Below are 17,726 nucleotides of genomic sequence, written 5' to 3' on the forward strand. Positions count from 1 at the left end.
GAAGGGAAAATGTGTGGAGCTGCACCAAGAAAACTCTCCGTAATAAGCAGTGCCCGTATTAAGCTGGTGTCCGTAAAGCGGGCTTCCTGTGTACCCAAGTTACCCGTGGTACGCTTGCATGCGCGTCTTTCTCCAGTACAAGATTTCGTGCCAGTAATTCTTGCATGGCTGTTGGGTAACCAAACTCCTATGTAGACTTAAGGTTAACATGATTTTCATTTAATTTTACTCGTGTTCATACTTCTCGTTTCCAAAAAAATAAATCGAATTGTGAAAATAAAAACGCTGTCATTTTACTCTCAGTCTGGGGTATGTCTAATGTTATCCTTAACGGTCCTATAGAAAATGGTTCTCATGAAAAACGTGTATCACAGTCACGGTAATGAATGATGTGATGTCAGTTTTCAACTGGTGTTGTAGTAGATCACACGAAGAGATAATTCATGTATGCCACAGATACCAAAGGTGATACGAAACTTCTGGAAGCGTACCGAAAAGTCTCTGAACCTTTCAGAAACTAGCTTCAAAAAAGCCTGAAGTCTTCAGAGGATAACCGAAGATCATGCAAAGTTTTCCAGCGATTACTTTCGAGTAAACAAAATATTACCTTGCTAAGATTACCGCTTAAGCTTTATCGATACAGTTATGGCTGTCCTTCGTTGCCGAAAATGATTGACTTGTGTTTGAGTTGAGGCCTATCGCAAACAGACTCTCGTATAAGCGGTCAGACCCGCTCGGGATCTGCAGTAACCCTGACAATTGTTGCATTGAAAAATGCCTAGAGTGGCTTCTGAGTTTCGTCGGTCATGTGTGTAATGTTGTTGAGGCATAAATAAGACTGGATTATAAGCACAAGGCATTTAATGAAACGACAGGAAGTTCACGTGACTGCTAGTTGATACCGAGCATATAGTGAACTCCTTTGTCCGCAAAGACTACTGGGATAGTCTTACTTAATACCTTAAATCACATCTCAGTGACAGTGAGGTACCTAACAACTGAGTCAACATAGGCTTTGACGTCACTCTCCAACTTCTCCTCAATTTGGCTTAGGGGTCTGACAAGGGGTGCTCGCGACAGCGTGTCTGCGGTGTACAAGTGTATTCCCGGTACATCTGAGATAGTGTAGGTAAACCGCATTCCGCATTCTCTGTACCCTGGCTGGGAGATCCCCCAGAATCGTGGTGCTAAGCAATGGCACCAAAGGTTTGTGGTCAGTCGCGATGTGGAATCGAAGGCCAATTAAGTAGTCTTCAAAGTGTTTACTTGCCATGTTATGCCCAAGGCCTCCTTCTAGATTTGGGCATAACGCTGCTTTGTGGTTGTCATGGCTCGTGAGACGTATGCCATAGGGCGCCATTCATTGTCATCCTGTTTTTGCCTTAAGACAGCCTCAAGTGCATAGGAAGAATCATCAGGTAACAGTGTTGTTTGACGTATTTCATCGTAGTGACCAAGGGTAGGCGTGGTAGCAAGACTCCTTTTCAAGGCAGAAAAGGCCTACTGATGTGCTGTGCCACACGACCAGTGGTTCTTGGAACTCAGTACGTCTTGCAGTGGCTTGGAAAGTTCCTCTATCTGGGGCTGAAATTAACTCAGCTGATTGACCATGCCAAGGAACCTTTAAAGTTTAGACTGGTCCTTAGGGGCTTCCATCTCCAATATGGCCTCTACTTTCTTGGGGGCAACTCGCACTCCCTCGGAATCAATGATGCTGCCCAGGAACTGTACTGATGGTTTGAGAACTCACACTTCTCGTCAACAGTTTTCTTCGTCAGGTTCGCATCCTGTAGCTTGCAAAGAGCAGTTTCCATGTGCTTATAATGCTTCTTAATGGATTAACCGTGGACCAGGATGTCATCCATTTGACAAAGAGCACCTTCAATGTCTTCCACGACCTGTGAAACCCGCTTTTGGAAGTGTTCAGGGGCTGAGCTGATTCCAAAGGGTAGGCGGTTGAAGTTGAACCTGTCAAACGGAGTTATTAAGGTAGTGAGCCGTTTTTTGACTCTGGTGAAAGGCCAATTTTCCAGAACCCAGAATTCGCATCAAGTTTGTTAAATGGAGTCGCTCCAGCCAATTGTGCAAGGGTGTGGTCGACGCTGGGTAAGGGGTGAGATTACCTCCACGCAGATAAGTACTTTTCCATTAGGCTTTGTACCACAACCATTCTCGCGCACCACTCAATTGGTACATCAACTTTTGAAATGATGCATATGTCCATTTGTTCCATCCAGGAAAGTTCTTCTCCCGCTTCTGAAAGGAGTCTATGCGGTTTGGCATTGGCTAAACGTTGACCTTTCGACGACCTTTAACGCTTCAATGGCTGGTCGACCAAGGAGGGCTTGGCGGGCTCCGATCAGAACAAATATCGCCTGCTGTGAGGTCTTGTCTCCTCACTGGACTTTTCCAATGAAGCATCCACGAACGGGAAGAATAGTTTCGGCGGGCCCAAACAAGGTCTTTCTTGATTCTCTGAGCGACGGGAGCGGTTGGAGCATTTTGTGGATTCTCTCGGGAATTACAGTCACATCCGCTCCAGTGTCAATTTTGAAGCGAACAGAAGATTTCCAAAAGGACTCGCTTTTGCTCAGTCCCAATTTCACCGAGAAACGCATAATCTTCTTTTTCAACCTACAGTTTTCGAGGACTTGCAAACGGCTCCCCAGTGGCCTCTCTTTGAGCATTTGTGGAAAGTCACGTCTTTTGCTGGGCAGTTTTTTTGTGCGTGACCCGGAGATTTTCCGTAGCGATAACAGCGGCTCGAAGGCGGGTGTGTGGATGGATTTTTAAACGGCCTCTTCGAAGCAAATGGCGAGCTTTCTTTCTCAAATTTCGGCGTTCTCCTCGTCTTCACAGCATCGACTTCTTTCTTAGTTTGTGTGGATTCTTTAAAATTGCTCCGCAACAGGGTCTGTTGTTTCTTCACAGCTTCGCTTTGTCGCGCCTGGTTAATCGCTTTTGTCAAGGTAAGTTTAGGGTCCAGTTGCAGTTTCTCCGACAATTTCAAGTCTTGAAGACCAACCACAATTCGATCTCGAATCATTTGATCCTTCAGGGTTCCGTAATCACAGTGTTCAGCGAGCGCATACAGCGATGAAATGAAAATATCAACAGTCTCGCCTTCCTCTTGGCGGCGTCGATTGAACTTTGCATGCTCAAAGATAACATTTCGGCGGACCACGAAATGTCCATCAAATGTTGTTTTAACAGTGTGTTATTGCTTGAGCTGGGAAGAGGTCAGGTTGAAGGACTTTAAAATGTCGTCCGCTTGATCTCCCATTGCGTAGATTAGCGTGTTAATCTAGATTTCTTCGTCTTCTTCTTTTACCAGACCCGATGCTTGACGAAAACGTTCGAATCTTCGGCTCCATTTGGACCATACTTCTTGACGTCTGAAGTCAAACTTTTCCTACAGCTGCACTCGTAAGGATGTCATCGTCGAATCACTTTATCATCACTGGGTTCACCGGTGACTGAGACTTGTGCCTTCATTCCATGGTGGAACTACTTGATGATGTTAATAAGCTTGTCAGGGCATCCATAGGTTTCAAGGACCTTCCAGAGGGTTGTACGATGGCAAGTGTCAAATGTCTTTGAGAAGTCAACAAAGACAACATACAATGGCTGGTGCTGCTCTGCTCTGCTTCTTTTAGAGCTGCCGCAGATTGAAGATCATGTCAGCAGTGGAACGGCCAGCCCGGAATCCACACTGACGTTCAGAGAGAACGCCTTCCGAAATAATTTTCAGTCTGTTCAAGACAATCTTGGGAAGGACTTTGCCAGCTATGGCCAATAGTGATACTCCCCGATTGTTAAGAAGACAGAACACGAACTGGTGTGCACGCGGATAGGGCGCGCGCACGCATAAACTGATTTGAATTGTCGTAAGCATTTTTGAGTTTCGTAAGTAAGTTACGCGTACTTTGTCGCGCGAGCGTACGTTAGCAGTTGAGACGTTACCGTTTTGAGGAGATTTTTTTGGCCGATTATCAATCTCGTCCCCAGAGCCCGCGCGCGTTTTAGGCCAGCGGTGGCCACACGTCCACGAGCTCTGGGCTAATCAGAAACCGGAAGCAAGGATCCTGCTTCCGGTTTAAAGGGGGATACTGCTGACCGAGACGAAGACAGCCTCTGGTAAAGGGCATCAAAGGCCAAGAAAACGAGTGAAATTCCCTCCCTCCCGTTTGCCCGTGATTGTCATTTATGTGAAAACTAAACAACCAAAACAAAGGCTGCGTAAAATCTGGGTTTTTCGGCGATTTGCCTCTCTCGACCGCGACAAAATCATTTTGCACAATTTCAGGTCGTTTTAGAAAACCAAACATTTTCCATAGGCAGGGGCAAAGACACATATATAGGCTATATCGGTTAGAAACCATTTGTTGGACTATACTCATTTGGAATTAAATTAATCTTGTTTTCGCCTGTAAATGTAGTTTTTAAAACTTTAAAATGGGGGTGAACTGATACGCAGTCTACGCAGTATGAGATAGCCTAGTTTTTTCATGACACCACTGTAAAGTTAATAGCGAAACGAAAATAGAGCCTGGTCGGAGGTTATATAAGCTTCAACCTAATTAACTAACACAGGGTAAAGATATTCAAACGACATTCAAGAAACTTCAGCAAGATATCGTTCCTAACCTGATTGCCGTCGACGACAAATACCAGCACTGATGTTTACAAACGTAAGATTAATTTTTTCCGTCGTGAAATTTACAAACGATAGGTTTCACAAGATCAGATACCACGATACCACGATCCCAGAATAAATACATTAAAATGGCAGAAGTACATTTAATAACAAGACACAATTAACTCTGTAAACGTTCAAACGAAATAACCAGCAACTTGAAAATCTAAGCTTATCAGAAAGATCGGCAATTTTTTTTTCAATTCACACATTCAGCTTAAGCTTAAGAAACTCACCCTGAAAAAAAATATTTTACCTGCACTCGATGTGGTTTATCAGTCCTATAAGCTGCAAACTTACAAATGAACTGTTGCTCACAAATGAACTGTTGTGTAAAGAGTGACAACGATTGCTATTCCAAGCGTTAATATTTTTGTCTTTCTGTCCGTCCGCTTTCTGAACCACTTTTTGGGCCACGCATTCCTGAATACTCCGCTTTTAACGCAGTGGTGACAAAGGCCGTTGGATTTCCTTGTTCAAGTTCAATTATGTTTCTGCTGGACTGCTGACAAAATATCTGTTCTTGTTGAACAAAGTAATCTTCAATAAATTCTGCTCCAGTCAAATCAACTCGCAGACTCCGCGGCGCGAGTGGATTACAAGTTTGCTTCTTTCAGTTCCTTCAACAGCACGAGAAAGGCTGTTAAACTCTTATCCGCTTTAGACAATGTTAAAAACGATTTTAAACGGCCAGCATCGACTATGAACCACATTTCAGAGTCGATAATTAGAGAAGTTTTTCCGAAAATTTTCAGGTCTACCGTTAACCTCGACCGTGGCAAGTGTCATACTGTCATTCAGCTTTGTCAAACGCTGCAACATATCGCAAAGGTTTTCGCGCCTTTTCCGTTAAGTCGTGTGATTTGACTTGTTATCTTTTTCGTGTTTACTCACTGCAAAAAAAAAAAAAGCGAATTAAATTTAGTTCCATTTCGATTCTATGGCGGCTTTTGCTCCGATATCCTTGACCGGCCGGCAATCTATTTCATTTCTTGTTTTGAAACCTCCGATTCAAAGACACTTTCGGTAAAATGTAATATCCAATCAGATTTCGATTTACTGGATTTTGACATTGATTAGCCCAGAGGTCTTGCTTCCTTGGTGCTGACCAAAAGGAACGCAGCCTCTGGGAACGAGATTGGCCGATTATCGTCCCTTTTTTAAGAAGAGTTTTCTGCAACCGCTCGTGAACATTTTCTGGCGACCACGACGGGAGAAAGGTATGAACTGGTGTTTGTTTTGAGGTTTCGTTTTTGAGTTGTGCGTTATGGCATCCGATACCGATGATATCGATATTACCAAATTTACCGAGAAAAACGAGGAAAATAAACCGAGTGGAGTCGACAAAAAGAAGGAAATGGACATTCTGTTGATACAGATTAAGGGTCGAAAACGTACCGCAAAAACGAAAGTTACGAAACTGCGACACGACCTGGAAAGACTTTGCGTAAGGAATCCGAAGTAACCGTCATCGAAAGTGCGATTGAGCAGTTGTGGGCAGCCCTAGAAAATGCACAGCAAATTTTAGAGGAACTGTCCGCGTTCTATGTCGAAGTGGGAGACGATTCTGGGAAAAACGAAGCTTTTAAAGAGTCCGAAACAATTGAAAAAGAAGTACAAAAAGTGATTGAAGCAAGACAAGATACGATAAAAGTCCGCGCGGCCAAAACCGTGAACATAAACAGGCCATCAAGCAAGAACACGACGGATCGCTACGAGCAACCAGCCCAACAGTATCAGCTAAACAAGAGTCATCATAATCACGACGACCGAAACCGAATTTTGAAGCCTCTTCAGAAGTCTAGTGGACGAGTCAACCGAGCCAGCGAATTTGAAAATAGCAAGGCTGCGACAATGCCTCACAGGGAACGCCTTGGGAGCCATCTGCAGTCTCGGAGTCACTGCTCCCGAATACGAGGAGGCCAAAGAGATATTAAAAACGAAGTATGGTTGTGCGCGACGTCTTCTGCGAACCTACATGGATCAACTAGAACAAATGCCATTCATTATAAGTAACGATATTCAGAGGTTTGCTGACCTTGTTAGAGTTACGGTGGTAAAATTACATGCGGAAGGAAGAGACGGAGAGCTAAAAGATGGAACTCTTTATAGCTTGTTGTTAAAGAAGTTGCCTGAACGTCAGCTAGAGAATTACAGCCGCTGGTTAAACGAACACGCCAGAGAAAAATCGGTCGTGGCTGTCAGAGACTGGCTAAAAGACGAGGTCAGATTCCGAGTAGAAGCGGCGGAAATGGCGAACGGGATCGAATCGAAACCAGTCGAGTACTCAAGACCACCGAGAGCACCAAAGTACCAGGATCAGAGCAGGATGCAAAATTGTCATACCGCTGCGATGGGAAATGATCCAAGGAACACGAGGCCTCCCTCTTCTCTCTGTAGCAGTTTCGATCACGGTGTGTGGTTTTGTAAGCAGTTCTATGACAAAGGGGTAGATGATCGTTGGCAGATCGCTTAAGAAAGAAAGCTGTGTTTCGTTGCCTAGCCTCTGATCATAGAGGGAAAGACTGTACAAAGACCTGCATATGTGGATCGATGGTTGCTCTCGAAATCATCACCGCCTTCTTCATGGAAGTGAAGTGTTGGCAGAAACCGGACCGATGACTACGTTGCCCTATGTTGACGACGGGAGACGCCCAGAAGTTCCAAGGGAGGGGACGCCAGCAGTGACCCTGACCAGCTGTAATGCCAAAACGCTCACCGAGTCTTATTCGTTACGAACTGTCTCCGTATGGATGAAAGCTAATGGTAGAAAAGTAAAGATAAACGCTATTCTAGACGACGCATCAAACGAAACTTTCCTGAACGAAGAAGTTGCTGGGGTACTGGGACTACAAGAACCTTTTCAGAAAGTTCAAGTTCATGTTATCAACGATACAGTGGAAAACTTTCAGTCCATGCCGTTAAAGATTGAAGTAGAAAGTGTCGATGGGAGGTTTTCAAAAGAAATCAGCGTAAAAACGTGCCCGCAGAAAGTCACAGGCAATTACAGAGTCGTGAACTGGACCGAATATCAGAACAAATGGCCTCACCTGACCCAGTGCAGTTTTGCCAAGCCAGCAAACAATGGACTTGTCGATCTTTTTCTTGGAATTGATAAGGCTGAACTCCACTATTCTCATGTTGATCTTCGAGGGAGAGATGGTGGACCTATCGCCCGTCTCGGACCACTTGGGTGGAGCTGTGCCTGACAACAATGAAACCGCGAGAACACGATCTAACGTTATCCGTGCCTTGTTCACAAGAGAACCTGTACGGTGGAGCGAGGGAAAAGAATCTTGTTGCGACGTCGATAACAGCCAAAAGAGATTCTGGGAAATCGAGAAGTCTGGCACAGACCGCGATGACAGACTCGTATTCACCGAGGAAGAGAGACTAGCCTTAAATAAAGTGAAAGATTCTTTCAAGTATGAAAATGGAAGATATCGTGTAGCCTTTCCTTGGAAAGATGACAAACCCGAGCTCCCTGACGCTAAGCCGATGGCACTGTCTCGCCTCCGAAGCACCGAAAGAAATTTGAAGAAAGACAACCGCGTCGCCGAAGAGTATAAAGCAACTATCCAGGGCTATGTCGAAAAGGGTTATTTACGAAAGGTTCCTTCAGACGAGCAGCTGCCGAATAACGTATGGTATTTGCCGCATTTACCAGTCGTGAGGATGGACAAAACGACAACGAAAGTACGAATCCTGTTTGACTGTGCCGCTAAATGCAATGGAATTTCCCTGAATGATATGATCCATGCAGGGCCAAAATTACAGTAAGATCTTTTCAACGTCCTTGTCCGTTTCCGTCGAAACCCTGTTGGTATCGCTTGTGACATAAAGAAAATGTTTCTCCAGATCGAGATTGAGGAGAGGGACCGTTCTCATTTCCGACTGTTGTGGAGAGACCTTGACCCCAACCGAGAGCCCGACGTATTCGAGTTTAGCCGTGTAGTCTTTGGAAAGAATTCCGCCCCTATGGAGTCGCAGTTTGTTGCGCAGGAGAACGCTCTAAGAAACCAAGACCGCTATCCCCTTGCCGCCGCGACGGTCCTTAAGTCAACCTATATGGACGATTCTATTGACGGTGTTGAAAACGACGAAGAAGGAGTGGAGCTGTACCGTCAGTTGAAAGCACTATGGGGAGTTGCCAACATGCAAGCCAGAAAGTGGATCTCTAATTCACTGAAAGCTATTGAAGTTATTCCGACAGACTGCAGCGCGCCACAGAGATCGTGATTAACAACGGTCAAGACCCGATAACGAAGACACTGGGGATTTCGTGGAACAGCACCGAAAAAGTGTTTACCGTTACCGCTTCTCCAGTTTCCCCGGAATTTCAGACAACGAAGCGAAACGTCCTGCGTAAAGTAGCAACGATTTTTGACCCGCTGGGATTTGTATGCCCGTACGTTATTGTTGCAAAGATTCTACTTCAGGAGCTGTGGATGCGAGGCTACGATTGGGACAACGAAATACAAGATGAAATAGCAAACAAAATCGGGAATTGGTTCAAACAGTTAAAAGGTCTGAGAGAGATGAAGATTCTCCGATGCCTGCGAAGTCCAGAGCCTGTCAAGTCGAATCGCATAGTGACATTTGTTGATGCCTCTCAGCAAGCTTATGGTGCCGCTGTCTATATCCGGTGCGAATATCGTAACGATGCCGTCACCAGTCGCCTTGGAGTTCCTAAGGAAGTGAAAAGCGACAGAGGCACAAACTTCGTAGGTACAGTGGGCGAATTAAAGAAACTAATCAGCCAGTGAGACCTATCACAGCTTCAGAACAAGACAGTTGAACTTGGAGTAACATGGAGATTCAATCCACCAGCTGCCCCACATTTTGGAGGAGCTCACGAAGTAATGGTGAAAGCAGCAAAGAAAGCCATTTATGCCGTTGTAGGAATAACCGATGAGGGGCTGATCACTGTGTTTGCCGGAGTAGAGTCCTTGCTTAATTCCCGTCAGTTGATTTATCAGAGTTCAGATCCGCGAGACGATGTTCCATTGACCCCTAACCATTTCTTGCATGGCGAAATGAGAAGACAGTTCGCCCCTGAGTCTGTTGAAACCACTACTTTTCATCTGCGTCAAAGATGGCGAAAAGTTCCGGACATTATTTCACGAGTGTGGAGGAGATGGCTCAAAGAATGTGTTCTTTCCCTCAACAGCCGACCAAAGTGGACTTCAGACACCCGAGACCTAAAAGTTGGAGAGGTAGTTCTTGTGATTCAGCCGGATACTCCAAGAGGACGTTGGCCATTAGGGCGAATTGTTGAAGTGCATTCCGGACGTGATGGCCGCACCCGCACCAATTAACAAACTGATTCCTCGTGAAATTAATTGCTAATCAGTTATTTTAAAAGAAACACACTACGACTACCTCCCAGTGTGGGGAGGGGGAATGTTAAGAAGACAGAATACGAACTGGTGTGCGTGCAGATAGAGCGCGCGCACGCATAAACTGATTTGAATTGTCGTACGCATTTTTGAGTTTCGTAAGTAAGTTACGCGTACTTTGTCGCGCGAGCGTACGTTAGGAGTTGAGACGTTTTTTGGGGGAATTTTTTTCGTAGAGTTTAGTGCCAACCGCGTTACCTTTTTGAGGGGCGTTTTTTGGCCGATTATCGTCTCTTTTTTAAGAAGAGTTTTCCTTAACCGCTCGTGAACACCGATAGTTTCCGCACTCTGCACGGTCGCCCTTTCTCTTGTAGATTGTGACGATTAGAGCGTCTCGAAAGTCTTGGGGCACAGTACCAGAGAGTGGGCATCTGTTGAACAGGTCTAGTAGAGCTTTGCACATCTTTTCGCCACAATTTTGTAGGAAATGTGGGGGAATACCATCCAGATCAGGTGCTTTGCCATTTGCCGTTGACTTCAGAGCTTTCTTGAGTTCCTCCATACTGATTTCCTCACACAGATAATTTATTGTAGGTTTCCTCTTCAGTTGCTGACATGCATCTGGGTGTGGAGATCCTTCTTGGTTTAGCAAGCTGTTGAAGTGCTCCTTTCCTCTGGCCTTGCTATCTTGAAAGTCTGTGAGCAGCTTACTACTATCCTCTGACTTCCCTGAGGCGACAGCGTTGCTCTCAGGTCCATAGATGGCTTTCAACCCGGCGAACAGTCCATGATAGTTATGGTTGTCAGCCATACGCTGCAATTCCTCTGCTCTCCTTTGCCACCAGTCGTTATTAAGAGCTTTCACTTCCCTCTGCACCTTGGCCCTCGTTTCAGCAAGTGCACTCCTGCTCCTCCCAGAATTCTCTTGTAGATGCCGAAAATACTTGCTCCTCTTCTCTTCTAGGAGCCTCTCAATTTCATTTCCATGCTCCCAGAACCAATCAGGAGTCTTTCTGTTGGGATGGCCGAGAGTTTCCTTGCTGGCAGCGGCTAGACCTTGCTTAGAGTCGGTCTAGAACGGAGAAGTAAGACGACTCCTTCCCTCCACTAGTCTGAGGGTTAACCTTGGAGAAGTGATAGTACCCTCGTGCCTCCTTACCTAAGGATACAAGTCCAGCAACGGCAAGCGGCGGTGCAAGCGGCACAAGAGCTCATTCTAGAGCCAATGGCGCGAGCACCAGATGGCATGCGGAGGAGCCTCAACTGAGGCCAACAGATGACATCAACTAGTAAGTGAGCTGGTTCTGCGGGGCGATCTCCTCGTCAACAATTTTCGTTGCAACCCTGAGCAACACATTGTATCAGGCGTTCAGAAACAGAGAGGATGTCTGATGGAGGCAAAATACCAACTGGGTTTGGAACTGTCCAAGGCCTCTTGTTTGGAGAATGGAGGTATCCCTGTGGCGATACATACATACATACATACATACATACATACATACGTACGTACGTACGTACGTACATACATACATACATACTTTATTGTTATCTCCCCAATGGGGTTTTTCAGGAACAATTATTTAAATACTTAAGTTACTAATAACTACACAACATTATCTAAACTTTATAATCGAACAAAAAAAATACTAAAAATATATGAAGTTCAGGAAGTATTTACAAAATTGTCTAAAAGCTTATTCTTTAAGGTACGTTTAAAAACTTGAACCGAACGGCTTGATTTTAAAAGGGGGTCTAAATTGTTCCAAAGTCCAACAGTTCTGTAATAAAATGTTCTTTGACCTGAGGCTGTTTTAAAAAGAGGTACATTAAGCTTTTGGCCACTCCTAGTTGTTCGCTTGGTAACTTGCTCGCGGGTAATGAATTGTGACGTCAGATCTTTGGGGGCGTGTCCGGAAATGCATTTAAAAGCCATGGTAGCTTGGCGGTAGTATAGTTCGTCCTTAACGGGTAACCAAAACAAATTCTTTAAGTGGGGGGGGGGGGGGGGGGGTGATCTCCTCGTCAACAATTTTTGTTGCAACCCTGAGCAACACATTGTATCAGGCGTTATGTAAATTCATTACCCGAGTGGCCAAAAGCTTAATGTACCTCTTAATGCGACGGCAGCAGGCTTAAGCAGCTGGGAGCTGCTAGCAGGTGCTCTGCACACAGGCAGCTCGCACTTGACGGTCGGAATTCTAGCTGACCCCCCGAGCACTAGCTTGTTGTGGCAGCAATGCAAGAATCCAGGCAGCCCTCTTCAGGGATATCACTGCCTGCAATTGAAAGGGAAGCCCCAAGAAAAGGCGGGGTAAAGAAAGCAGCTCAGATCACATCTGGCTGACGGTCACCGTGACTTCACTTGAAGCGGTAGAAACTGTAAGACAATGTATTGACTTACGTTTACAAAGTAACTTTCTAAACTTGTCCTCATTTCAAATGGCTTCAGTCTCTCTGTATCTCCAACGTCGTCGCAAAAGATGGCTCAGTTGGTTGCTGTTGAATGTCAGTGTGTTTTAAGAGAATTTGTATTCATCGCATAGTGCAGTTTGGCACCCGTTTAATGGCGGACAAAAGGGTTTGGGGTAAATGTTACAATGTATGCCATGAATGCTATCCATATTTAATTGTCCCTCTCTTTAAAACAATGTTGAATTACACCAAGCATTTAAGGAGGTGGATGTTAACATAGAGGTAGCTTTTATTCCTGTATAAATATTACTGTCGCACACATAACGGGAAATAACGTTAATGAGAATTTACCTTAAGACCTCTGTCCTAGTTGTAGGTCATTTAGTGTCATCGTAATTTGTCGCATATCCTCGGCGCAGTCACTACTGTAACGTAAATTGTTCCTAAGAGTTACAAGTTTCCAAGTTACCTTGCTAAGATTACCCCTTAAGCCTTATCGATGCAATATTGACTTACGTATACAAAGTGACTTTCTAAACTTGTACTCATTTAAAATTGTTTCAGTGTTTTTATATCTCCAACGTCGCAGAAGATGGCTCAGTTGGATGTTGGATGTTTTAAGACAATTTGTATTCATAGAATAGTGCAGTTTGGCGCCCGTACAATGGTGACGAAAACGTTCTTAGGGTAAATGTTACAATGTATGCTATTTATTATGATCTGATGGAGAAGCCATGAATGTTATCCATATCTAATCGTATTGAACTTCTTCAACCCAATCCTTTTAGGGGGTGGGTGTTGAGGAGGAGATAGTTTTTATTCCTGTATAAATGTTCCTGTCGTACGCATAACATGAAATAACGTGAATGAGAATTTGTCTTGAGGCTTGTTACAGTCATTACTGTAACATAAATTGTTGCTAGTAAGTAACAATTAGCGTCTGCCTCATTTACAGGAGGAAATTGCAGCATGAAATGTTCCGCCCCCACCAAATGCATATTTAGCTGTACATCTGGAAACTGCGAGACAGTGATTTGTGAAGCGGATACTTGTGAGCAGTCTTGTACTGGTGACGGATGTGGCCTGGAATGTCACGGGAACAGCTGCAAGCAAAGTTGTACCAAGGGTAACTGTAATCTCCTGTGTCCCAGTCAAGCAGAAAAATGTGAACAGAGGTGTACAATTAACGAAGACCAGTGTACCATAAAGGATATCGTTCCTGACGAATGTGACAGTGTGAAGGATGGCGTATGTAAGCAGTCATGTAGGGGAGGAGGTTGTAAAGATATGGAATGCTTTCACTCACCACTTTATTACCATACATGTGAACAGAGTTGCACTGGTAAGTACTCTTATAAATAACTCAGATATTGTTGAAGCTATACCGGGTACACTCTTTCTCTTATATACAAACGTCTAATTTGGGGGCTCAGGTTGAACGTTCTTATGTTTTGGCAATTTGAGCCTGAAAACGTTCTTAAGATGTACCTAAAGGGGAAGTATCACGAAAATTTGATGTCATTTGAAAACCCAAAAATGTTTGTCTGACAACAGAAATTAGACAATTATTAGAAATAATTGTCTAGTGTTGTTATAAATTATCACCCCGGTGCAATATAACTTTCGATTAGTGCCTCTGGCCAGAGACAGAGTCGGGTCGGAATGGATTGAAACTTGAAAAATGTTAGGCTAATGTTTTTCAAGTTTTCATATTTTTGTTTCCAAAATGCGCTTGAGCAGAGTACGAATTGTTCCTGTCAATAATTGAGTTGATTTCTCTCCTCTCGTTGTTCTAGAATCATTTTGTAGTAAAGTGAAGGTCTTATTTCGCCATTTTTAACAAAAGAGTTCAAAATCCTCACGATACTTTCCCTTTAAGTTTCCTGTTACATATACTCGATTGCAAAAGCGTTGACACCTAAAAAGCATAAACTGTGAACGATGAGACCCAGTGGATTTGTGGGTAGTGTTTAAACAATAAACTCATTTCCATAATCAATAATTTACCATTCTCATTCTTTGCAATAAAAAATACAGTGCTGACTTAATTCTTCCGAATAATTTTCTACCAAATATTACTTAAAGAGGCCCTGTCACGGCGATCTTGCTGTATTTTAGTCAAAACTGCTCAATTATTTGACAAAGAACCTGTTTTGTAACATGAAATTGCTCTTACAACATCGGGAAGAAAATGTTAAAGTTTTTCTCCCATGAAGAACAAACCATAATCAATTTTTAGCGACTTCTCTAAAATACACAGGAAGAACTTAAAAAAATGGGCCAATTTTTTCAAGTCGTAATCCACTTCCATCCCAGCCATCGGCAGCCAAAAATAATTAAAAGTTGCTTCTGTGCACTAATAGGGTTATTGTTAACAAAACGCTGCCATTATTTTAACGATTCCATTGAGAGAAATATGCTTTTTGGCTATTCATAGTGATACTAAAAATAGGTGACACTACCCCTTTAAGTTCATTGACTGATTTGAACTTAGGTAAATCGCGAATTGTATATCACTCAAATTGGCCCTTGTTGGCCAAGAGTTTAGAAGTGTTGACGGGCCTGCACGACTCCTGCAGTCAGAGCTTATCTCTGCTTAATGAGACGTTAATCTTGATCATGAAGGGAGAAACTCAAATATACTGAATGCAGATTAATTTAATGATCATTCTGAGCCGTTAGTAGAAGTTTTTCATATGCCATTGGGTATAGTAGCTCTGTGGCATTTGTCCAGGTTCACCGGCTCGGGTTAACTGCAAGATATCAGACAGCGCTAAATAAATGCTATCTATGAAGACGTGGGATCCGTGGATTTCTTAACTGACTCGTGATTTCATGCTTATTTGCAGTGAGATTGCAAGCTGTTCGTTTATCACGTATATGAGAGTCGCTTAATAGATCCGCGTCTTTAGGAGACAGCGCTAAATATATGTCATCTATGAAGACATAGGATCCGTGGAATTCGTTACTCGTGATTTCATGTTAATGCAAGAGAGGACATCCTCTCTTGGTTAATGCTAATAACCTGCGGTGAGATTGCAGACATTGCAGGGTTTTCGTTTATCACGTATATGAGAGTCTATCAGATCCACGTCTTTACAAAGCTGATCACTGTTGTCTCTCGCTTTCGCGAGAGCTTTGGCCCCTTGCAGTTGTTTTCAGCTCTGTTGCTTCGTGACTGAAAGACAAGTATTATATTCTTAGAGCTGACATGGATATGTATTTCCATTGTTTTGTGCGTTCGCTCGCATCCGACAGATATTGAAAACTAAGACAGCCAGTAACTGTCAGGGGAGTCTCTTGGATGGCGATGCTTCAGCAATTTCTTCTGACAAGTGTTGAGTGTTTTTTTTGCAGCCAAGACTGCAGTTTCGATTCTCTATGAATCTCATCAGTTGACACTGAAAGCTCTGTGAGCGTTGTACAAGCTCAAGATCTTCGATTGGGAAACACATGAAACAACATGGGGTCGAGAAATCAACCATCGCGATTAATTTTTCGGTTTTCAAAAAGTGCTGGAATAAATTTCACTGCCTTATTTATGAAATGTTGTTTACACAAGAGCTCAAACCATCGTTAAACGTGCAATCGGATTCGATTCGTGCGAAGTTATTCTGCTAACTTATTTGCATAAAAATCAAGCACGCAGGAATGCCATCGAATGAGATTTCACTTATTCAAACTCAATTCTTTTAGAAACCCCGACATCAAAAGTTTTCTTCATTACGCGGGATGCCCTAACGGGCATACCGTGTCTAAAAACGGGTAGATTTTTTTTTTTTTCTTCGTCGTAGCCACAAATCTGCACATTAATTTATTACACGGGATGCACGCAGGGCAGGCCGTGTCTAGGTTTGGGTCGGGTATCTTTTTTTTTTCTTCGACGTATTCACAAATCTGCACATTAATTTATGCATTAAACTTTGTCCTCTCCTAGTAGGGATGTATTGTTCTGATTGTCTTCATCAAAAGCGACCGAATCAAAATCTATTTTTGGTGCGCATATCCCCGCATATCACGAGGGAGGTGACCCACTCATCCCTTCCCGTGTGACGTCAAATCATCATTTGATTTATTCACTAAACCTGGATTAAATTCTGCTCTCGCCTAGAAGGGATCTATTGTTCTGATTGCCTTCAACAAAAACGGCCCAATCTAAATCCATTATCGGTACATATATCACGAGGGAGGGGACCCACTCATCTCTACCTATGTGTCGTCAAAGCAACTCATTTGAAAGGTTGTTTTCGTTCAATGGCGGCCACATGTATGAATTTAAGACTCTGATCTGCCGTTTTCAGAAAGAAAACAAACCTTTTTCAAGCGGTAAATCGAAATAATAACTTCTAAGTAATACTCGACAGTTTAAACGGTGGAAATTGGGAGAGTTCACAGCGAAGAAATTACGCTTTCACAAACAGATCGAATAGTTCAACGCGAAGGAAGCCAGACCAGTTCCAGCGGGGTCATAACGTTATCGCAGAGAAATTTCCGGAATGATTCCCAGTAACACAACGACAAAATACCACGCAGCCTCTCTGAATAAAACCATTCATTCAATTGCGAAGGGAGGATAGTTTTTAAAAATCTGCAAAACATACAATGGGGAATAAATGGGGCTACATTAAGCATTCCGTGTAAATCGCATTAGGGGCATCTTGTTCATTAAACTCTGCCCTCTCCTTGTAGGGATGTATTGTTCTGATTGTCTTCGACAAAAGCAGGCCAATCAAAATCCATTGTTGTCGCGTTTATCGCGAGGGAGGGGACCCACTCACCCGTAACCTGTGTGACGTCAAAGCATCATTTGATTTATTCATTAAACTCGGATTAAATTTGTGGCGGCCATATTGTTATCATGTTGTGGACTCAAATGTGCCGTTTTCTAACGGAACATTTACCATTTTGAAGCGGTAAATCGAAAGAATAACTTCTAAAAGCACTCGACATTTAAAACGGTGGAAATTGGAGAGTTCCTGGCGAAGGAATCGTGCTTTGTTTGACAGCTTTAGAACCACAATGAGCGAAGGAAAGGTCACTGATAAGCATGACGTTATGAGAAAGGAATTTCCGGTATGATTTTTAGTAACACAACGATAAAATACCACGCAGTAATGGAATTTCCGGTGTAACGATAAGAGGCGTAACACAAGAACGCTATCTTTGTGACTCAAACTATTCCATTAGCTAGGATAGTTTTATAAATCTGCGAAGCACACAATGGGAGTCAATGAGGCCATATTTAGCATCACGCGTACATGCCAGTATAGGCATCATGT

At 43.5% G+C, this 17,726-nt stretch overlaps 2 protein-coding genes across 2 annotated transcripts in view; one reads left to right on the forward strand and one right to left on the reverse strand.

The window, feature by feature from the left end:
* The window catches only part of LOC146486160 (uncharacterized), a 49,257-nt gene that overhangs the window by 20,206 nt on the left and 11,325 nt on the right, over nt 1-17,726 (reverse strand). The window lies entirely within an intron of this gene.
* Nucleotides 1-17,726, forward strand: part of LOC146486162 (uncharacterized) — a 32,954-nt gene that overhangs the window by 4,652 nt on the left and 10,576 nt on the right. Inside the window, exon 4 of the mRNA XM_085096832.1 lies at nt 13,403-13,789. Within this exon, the coding sequence (XP_084952958.1) occupies nt 13,403-13,789 (387 nt within the window). The remainder of the gene's footprint in view (nt 1-13,402; nt 13,790-17,726) is intronic.

Source organism: Pavona decussata, unplaced genomic scaffold, assembly GCF_977016875.1.
Source record: "Pavona decussata unplaced genomic scaffold, jaPavDecu1.1 SCAFFOLD_21, whole genome shotgun sequence".
NCBI lineage: Eukaryota > Metazoa > Cnidaria > Anthozoa > Scleractinia > Agariciidae > Pavona > Pavona decussata.